General features: G+C 33.3%; 1 protein-coding gene across 1 annotated transcript in view; it reads right to left on the reverse strand.

Moving 5' to 3' along the window:
- Window positions 1-9,299, reverse strand: part of Su(var)3-3 (lysine-specific histone demethylase Su(var)3-3) — a 614,721-nt gene that overhangs the window by 18,973 nt on the left and 586,449 nt on the right. Inside the window, exon 11 of the mRNA XM_077434676.1 lies at window positions 1,767-1,922. Coding sequence (XP_077290802.1) covers window positions 1,767-1,922 — 156 coding nt within the window. The remainder of the gene's footprint in view (window positions 1-1,766; window positions 1,923-9,299) is intronic.

Here is a 9,299-nt window from a genome sequence, read left to right on the forward strand (position 1 = left end):
TTTGGAAAATAATTGATTGAATTGAACCACACCCGAGGATATTGTCGCTAGCGGTATCAACATACACAGCCCTTGCGGTCAATTCGCATCGCTCCCTCACTCCACCCCCCGTGCTACTCTTTCATTATATCCCCACACGCTCGCCCGGCCGTCCACGAACAAATGACTATGTCTTCGTAGGTGGTCACCACGTGATCTTTTGTATTTTTATTATTTTATTGTATTATAATTTTAAATTGATATTTTCATTTTAGAACAGTTCATCTTGCAGTGCCAATAATTTTAGTGATCTATTATTTTTAAATTTTAATACTGTACGCAAACAACAACATCTTAGAATTTTTAAATTTTCAAAACAATATTCAATGTCATATATGAAAATATTAAATAATAAAGGTTCCAAAACGGAGCATTGTGGAACACCAGAAGGATGGCAAAAAACATCATATATGTATGTATGTACATATATTAGGCATACCACATTATTAGGCATACCTCTATTATTATATCAGCCTAAAAATGAGGCTGATATAATAATAGACTAGTATTGTGCCCGTTGTTATTTCAACGGGTGGTTTTGGAATGGGATTTGATGCAACAACCACACCCGAGGTTATTGTCGCTAACGGTTTCGGCATGCACAGCTCTTGAGGTCAATTCGCATCGCCCCCTCACTCTACTCCCCTGCTGTCCCCTGATTCTACATATATCCGCACCCTCACCCGGCTGTCAATAATGAAATTAGATAAATGGACAAACTTTGATAGGAAACGACTGACTGGGAATCACAAATATTCGAGTCTGACAAGCAGCACCGCAAAAATACTTTGAATTATGCAGCACATGATTAATTTAAATCGAGGTTAAGCCAGGGCTCGAACCTGGGACCTTTGAATCGCTAGCATTATACACTAACCACTGAGATATGTTCTCGCACGACTTTCCCGGCTGTCCCTGTACAAATGTATGTGTCTTCGTGTAAGTGTATGCTAATCAGTGACCAAAGACAAGCCCTCCTGCATTATTTTGATCTTCTAATAATTGTTATATTTATTATTTGAAATCTTCATACTTGCCCACGCAGGAGTATTTGAAGCTTTTTGAATAAGGTTTTCAGATCTTTAACTAATACTAACTTGTTATATTTACCTTTGATGTTGTTCAGATCATTTTAGCAATAAAAAAAGCCACGTTCTATACCAAGTTGCACAGTTTTCAAAAAAAAAAACTTGTATCTTCCTCATATTAAGTAGTACATCAGAAGCCACAAACCGATCAAACTACACAATATGCTCTACCCGCCGACTCGTATGAAAATTCCGAATATGCTTAGTGAATTCCAAGTGCCCCAAGGGATGCTAGGATCACTCTCGCTCATCCCTTCCTCGTTTGTCCCTACACGTTCCAAGACAAAGGTAACACACGTCACTATAATACAAGCATACCGGTGCAAGTTGCGCCACAAAGGAACAGCCCCCTTCCAAATTGCATTAGGCTGCACCTTGTTTGCAACTTTTCAGCGCACTTTTCAATAATGCAATTCCACATCAAAGGGCCGTGCAAATAATTAAATTTACACTCGGTTGGGCGGGGCAGCATCCCGTCATCGTACCTACGAGTATCCAAACGAGTCGCATCCGCTCCCATACCAACAATGTGTGTGTGTAAATAAATCGCAAAATTAATTACATACAACGAACACACCTCTACGTATTATATATGTAAAAATTCAAAACCAGAGGCTTCTCATAAATAAAAATAAAAACCTTTGAAGGTGACCGGTGATGATCCTCCGCTTCTGGAGCAAGATGTTACGACTTCTACGCCTGTGCTTGAGTACTTTACTTGTGTGACGGCTGTATTCAGACGGATATCGAGACCTTCAGAGAGTGCCACGGGTACACAGGAGTAGCCATTTCGAACTGGAAAATAATACAAAAAATATTTGATATAAATAATATGCAAAGCAAAGTTGATTTATCGATCGTTGATTGATCAATGATTGCCTGAGCGAAAGGTTACAATGTTCGCCGACTGTTGTTTTCGATTGCCAATCAAATCTTTGATCATTATTAAGATGTTTGCATGGAAAATAATAATAAATATGTTTTAGGTAGATAAAAAAAAGAATTGTCCAATTATATGATTGTATATAAAGTAAAGCTGAGCATATTGACTGGGGTTTCGTAAGTCTCAAATAAAAAATACGGGAAGGTCTGTAGTATGATTCGCATTACTAAGAATTCAAATAAGTGTTTTTTGTGTCATATTTTTAACGTCGAAGATTATGTGAGAAAAATACGGTGGATCGTTCAAAAGCAGAGAGGATAATCAAACAATTTCAAATTGCGTCCCATTCGTTCTGGAAAATAAGGAAAATTCGAAACGTTCGAGTCGGTCGGAGATGAAAGAGAATTTTCCAAAAGAGAGAGATGATTTATTTTATTTGAGCATTTTCTCGACGAGAAGAAGAGCGGTCACACAGAATAAATACCGAACACTTTCCGCGATTTGAAAAACGAAACAAATTCACACGTTATATCCGAGATGTATCTATATACGTATAATATAAAACATTCACACACGTGACAATATACATATTAGAAAAATAAAAAATATATATAAAGCTTACACATTTTTGTCACTTCCTTTATAAATTAAATATATTTGTTACAGTTTAAGATTATCTTCCAGTTGTAATATGTATATTTTGACTAGTTGGAATATATTCCATTTAACCTGGTATCCACTACCGTTATAGTTGAAGTTTATTTTCAGTTGTAATACATATATTTTGATTAGTTGAAATATATTCCGTCTAATCCAAGTTGATTCATATGGCGAGCTACATTCCAGCTGGTCAAAATATATTACAATAGAAAATACACCCCAACTATAAGTTGGTACCAGGTTAGATGGAGATATTAGGTTTTCGTGAAAACGTTACTCAACTATATATAGTAAATTGAGTTGGAAAGTCACATTTTTGTTTTGAACACATTCTTAGAGTTATCGTAGTAGGATACTCATTCCCCTAATTCGTAATTCCTAGCAAATATTGAATGCTTAAGCATTCGTAAAAATATCAGAACTACCAAAACCCAACTATTATATAATATTACAACTGGCCAACATTGCTATAAGTGTATTTGTGCGAGTAATTTTATAATTTTCTAGTTAAATTTTATTCGAATATGAATGACCTAAAACGCCAGTTGGAGTGTATTACAACTGAAAATACACTTCAACTGTAACATATATGTACATACATAAGCTATTTTTTTTCCTATACGTTATATGAGTTATTTTATTAATTGGAATATTGACCGAAAATATACATAAATAGCAATTAAATTCAGAAGCGATCTTTATGTCCGTTAGATTTCAACATGTATAGTATCTTCAAAACCGATAAAATTTGAATCCATAATTGTTGGAATTCAAACCATTATACAGAATGTACTCGTATCTTTAACATTTGAAATCGAAGCATTGACAGGATAGAATATGGAATTTCCAAAGCCAACATCACGGAAGAAATACAGGTGTGCGTTCGAACTGTTTATACACATATTTTCATAATGTAATCGCATCTCGCGAGAGAGGTGACCAGTTCAAAATACAAACAACACCGTAAAAATATCACCTTTCATTTATTATTACGATTTCCAGCTGTGATCGAATTTTTATAAGGCGACCCCGTACCGGTCTCCGGCAGCGAGCGATATAAAAATAAAATAAATACTACACATTCTAAAGACACGATTCGGACCTGGACTCACATTAAACGTCACAAGTGCACAATAAAAATGCACAAAACGCAGCATAATGGACCCGGCGACGCTTCTTCGGTAATCGCATTCTAATTTTATTACAACAGAAAAAATTAAAAGAGATAGTTTGTCACGGGCGACAAAAAACCCGCAGCGTTCGTGTCATCCAATCTGTTGACCATCTTAACTAATAATTAACATTTTTACGTACGAAAAAAAAAACCAAAATACTAGACAATATGCCAGCGTTGTCTGTGTAAAAATATGTGCACAATTATAATTTTCAACGTGTAAAAATATTATGCGTAATTTATTAATCGGCACGACCGATCGGAAACCGGTCGCCTTGTACAGGAAAACAAAAAGCGTTTAACGATATGTTTGTATTCAACTGATTGATTAAATCGTACGTTTATGTGTGTGTGTGTGTTCAAGTTCCAATATTTTTTGCGGCAATCAAATCAAATTGATTTAATTTAAAACTAACGAGAAATAATTTGTAACGGGTCCGACAGTAAAAAGTTTCCATTGCCTTAACGCGAAATTACGAGCAAACAGAAACGGTCGATGATTAAATAATCTCGTCGATGAATTAACTAGTTTTTAATCCTTTCCAGTATTTATAATACGATATAAACTCCGTCGGTTTCAATTAAGCTTCCCGTTTCGCATTAGTCGCCAATTACGACCGCTTCGAATGTATTTCATTTTTCAGTCGTGAAATTCGATAGATTATTTTCAGACAGGTGAATTTATTTTATTTGAATAATATTCATACGTATGTGTTTTGAAAATAACAACGACTATATATATTGTATGATAAGGATATTGTGAACATTGTCACCGTTGTAATAGAGTGGTTGTAAAGGCATGATTTAATTGCACTACGTGCAAATTTATGCACGCTCATCTCGAGGAGATACACTCTGTATGAATTATCGTTCAGTGGAGTGCACCTGACCAGTTGCATTACAATGAAATGCTATAAACAAAGGTTTACAACTTCGCAAATGGCTCTAAGCGTGAACAGTTTTTGGTAAACAAATTTTCATTAAAAACCAATACTAAGTACGATTTATACACATGCCTTTATACATTTCCTACTTTTCGAATACTTTCGATGTATAATATATCATTTTCGCTGCTAAAATATGTATTATAGGTAGAATATTCAATATGGTGTAAACATACACATCATCGAATATATCTTAAATGATTTGAGAAAAAAACTTACAATATTTAATTCAAATTAGTATGTCTAATTAAAAGGTAAAGATATGAATGCTATGAATGTTTAATGTTTTCAATTTATAACCATCATATTTGGTATACATATCTCATACTATCTGTATCATCAAAGGACTGTTCATCAAGAAGAATTAATCAAGGGATCTGTTCATCAAATTATTGATCATCCGGAGGACAATTCCTCAAAGACAACAAAAATAAAGTAAATATGGAAAACATTTACATAAGTACTGTCTTGATTGAACTATGATTTGATGTTAGTCCCTTTGATGAATGGTTCTTGATGAACAGTCTGTATATGAATCGTATTTTGATGAACAGTCCATATACAATATCTTGGTACTCAAAATTAAGCAATAAAATTATTTGGTAATCTTGACTATATTCTCAAACTTTCATCGACTTGAGGAACGCCGGCCAACCTGGCTACATTCAAAAACAAATTTATTTGATGAATGGTCTTTGATACCGTGTTAACAAGATACGAGCGCACCCTGTTCGAGTTCGCTAAGATGGTTACTCGGACGTTGCCACGTTACGAACAACGTCCGAGTGACTCGGTCTATAGTTAGTATAGGTCTAGGTTTACTCGTATCGTGTCAACCAGGTATGATAAACAGTCCATATATTAATCATCTTTACAGTCCGACAGTATGCATACTACCTCATGGTAATCAAACTTAAACCTTTATGATATTATCTGGAAAAGCTTTTTTTCTCAAACTTTCATCCACCCGAGCAACGCCGGGCTATCGAGCTGCTTTCAAACAAATTTCATTGATTAATGGTCCTTGATACTGGGTGGATACGATACAACACGAGCGACTCGATCTGGGTTTACTTGTATCGTGTCAACCCGGTATGATGACCAGTCTACATATGAATGTTTTTACAGTTTGACAGTCCGCATACTATCTCATGGTATTCAAATTGAAACCTTTATAATATTATATGGAAAGGTTTGCTTTTTTCTCAAATTTTCATCCAACGGAGCTACGCCGGGCATTACGGCTACTTTCAAAATAAACTCTACCGTATACATTTATCAAAAATATATGCATTTTTCATCGATAACCTTTCAGTTTATAATGAACACTCTCTGTGCTAGTTATAGCTGAAGATTTAATCTAAGTGTCAAAAATTGTTCTTGCGGTGATCTAGTTAAAAACTATTAGTGAAGTAAAAATATATATGATAGCTTATAATGAAAATTTTATAAGATAAAGTGTGAAAAAGATTATAGACGTTTAAACAAATAAAATCTCACAAAACGAGGGGGGGGTAGGGCGGAAATTCAAACAAAGATGTCATCGTCTCCAAAATGTTTGGATTCTTAAACGTGTTTATTACGATTATTTTTCACCATAGAATTAGAAATTTCTATCGGTGACCAAACCACGCAAAATGGCAAAGTTTCAAACCGATCGGAAGAATATAGGAAGAATAGCCTTGGAAAAAGTTGATAGAAAAGACAATGATTTATGTTTCGAATTCAAACTAGATATAAAAACTTTTCAGGCAGACTATACCTCAATGTTGTACTTGAAAATAAACGAGCCCATATATTTCGAATCATCTTTTAACATTCCAACCACAATGCTTGTACTCAAAAAAAAAAACAAAAACAAAAACAACACGAGATTCATATGAATAAAAGAATCACAGCCAAGGATTTTCAGACTATTTGATATTTCCCACCACCCACTACAAACATTTGCCACGACGAAACGTCCCGTGAAAATGTGCGTACAGAGACACACCCAAAAAAAAATGGAAAAAGAAAAGACAAAAAAAAAACGAACGCGTGAAAGACGCGCCAAAAAAAAAAGTGCGCATATATTAAATTTTGACGTGGCTGGAAATGATTCATGAGTGGCGCGTCTTTGTTTTATGCGAGAGAAGGTCGCAGGGTCAACATTTTCGGGCCACAGTGTTGTAAATTATGTGTCAACTTGTCATACGCGCGTCAATGCCGAAAAACCGCGTAAAAAGCAATATGTAATATGTAAGTGTTTACGAAGTTGAGATTTTCCGAAAGCTTAATTTCGCTTCACGCGAGTACGTAGGTGCGGTTTTAAAATCACGTGCTTTCGAAAGTTCGATGTAATTATTTCGTGCGTTTTCTGAATTACGAACAAAAACCGCAACACTCTCTTGCAGAGCGGCTCGAAATTTATTCAACACAATGGAATATCATGAATAACATATTAAAAAATAAAACTTCATCTATTGTTACTACGTACATAGATAAAGTAAAAAAACGTCTAGAAGATAGTATACAATATTTCATAAGGAATAAATATCGAAAATATTACATACATACATAAACAGATTCGTGGATTTTGAATGTTTAGTTTCTAATCGGTCAATTTTTCGCCATCACAAACGATTATTATTTTTATTTTTATTTCGAATGTACTAATACAGATACAATACAATAATACAATCAATACAAGCATTTTATACAATGCAAATTCATACAAACATCATCCACAGTGACGTCTATGGATAAATTTTTGCAGCATTTTATTATAGTAATTGGCAAACCTCAAGATGCTGAATAACTTGAGATTTGCTAGAGAGATTGGAAAGGAGATGCCAATTTACCGTTTCAATGAAAATTGGCAAATTCTGATAGGAAACGATCGACCTGGAGTCACAAACTAAGGTCTGGTCAACAGCTGCTAGTAGGAATCGAACCGTGGAAACCCTGCTCGAAAGCATAATATGCTAATCATTGATCGATGCTGCTGGTTATATGTATACACATATATAATAAAAATGGAAGGGATGTAGAAATATTTTATTCCTAGTCAAGTAAGGATATTTAAAAATAAAAATATTACGATTATCAGAGGCTCATAGAATATAAAGATCCGCGTCGTGTACACTAACAAGATTAGGATGCACACAATTTTAATGAGGTTATAATTTTTTTATGTTTATATAATATTTTCCTATATAAAATACTCTTGATTTGATCGTAACGAGCCGGAATATAAGAATATTTTAATAAAAAATATTATTTTATTAAAAATTTCTGTATTAAATTTCATACATTTTCATAAAAATTCCTTTTTTTCTGAAATAAAACTCATCAATTATCTTTACGGTATACATACATACAAATGTATGAACTATGAATCATTCAATCATATGCAAATAGCTTAAATCTTTTATGGAATTTTACGAAAATTCGACTAATTTTTACATAACATAATTAATCAATATATCAGAGTAATTTATAGATTAAGAACTTCATCAAAACAATCGTTAAAGTAAAAATAAAATGATTATATAATTATTACTACATAAAAATCTCAATAATATTTCAAAGAATCATCATGGATTTACTCAAATTTTCAAGTCGTTTTGATGCTTGAAAAGTTCATGTGAAATCGGATTTTGACAAACAATTCCAATTATGTATGTAAGTCAAAAATAGCCTATTGAAATTTAATAGATGCACACATATAATATAATACATATGTATTACGCGATGTTGAAAATCAAATTTTGCAGAATGCCAAAAATATTGTATATGTACATAAAAATTAAGGTTTATGCACAAGTATTGTAGATAAAATAATGAAATCGAAAGTGCTTACAAATGAAGAAATCTTAAGCAAGTGCAGAATTTTACTGGCATCTATTGTCGTAACGTCGAACTAATCTACTGAAGGGTCGCAAGGGCGAAATCTGCTTTACCGGCCGACGGAATCTCCCTTCATCCCTTTTAGAGCGGATGCAAGGTAAATAAAATATAATCGCGGTCGTAAAACACATAACAGCGAAAATATGAGTTACATGAGCCGGAATATTCCAGTGTCAACAGAGGGAAAAATTAAATAAAATATTAAAAAGATAAAGCTTCTTATAAACACGGTTATAAAGCATTTTGCGCAGCGAAGCTAATAAAAATTATTGTATTTTTTACTTTATTATTATTCTAGTTTTACACTCATCATACATCGGGCTATTTTTACAAGCTGTTGTTTTCTTTTTTGATTATTAATTGAAGAAATAAAAAAATAATTTGGCTTCCTTTGAACTTATGAAACATTTTTATTGAACTAAATTTTTCTACTCGAAATAACAATACTGATTTTAAAATATTATAATTTACGAGGAACCAGGAAATTGACTGTTAAATATCAACGACTCACGAAAAAAACGGAAAATTATTTCGAATTGCATTTTATATAAAACACCGCTGAAACATGTATATACATATATACATACATATACATACATACATACATACATACATATTTGTAT

This window comes from Arctopsyche grandis, chromosome 7 (assembly GCF_051622035.1).
Source record: "Arctopsyche grandis isolate Sample6627 chromosome 7, ASM5162203v2, whole genome shotgun sequence".
Classification (NCBI taxonomy): domain Eukaryota; kingdom Metazoa; phylum Arthropoda; class Insecta; order Trichoptera; family Hydropsychidae; genus Arctopsyche; species Arctopsyche grandis.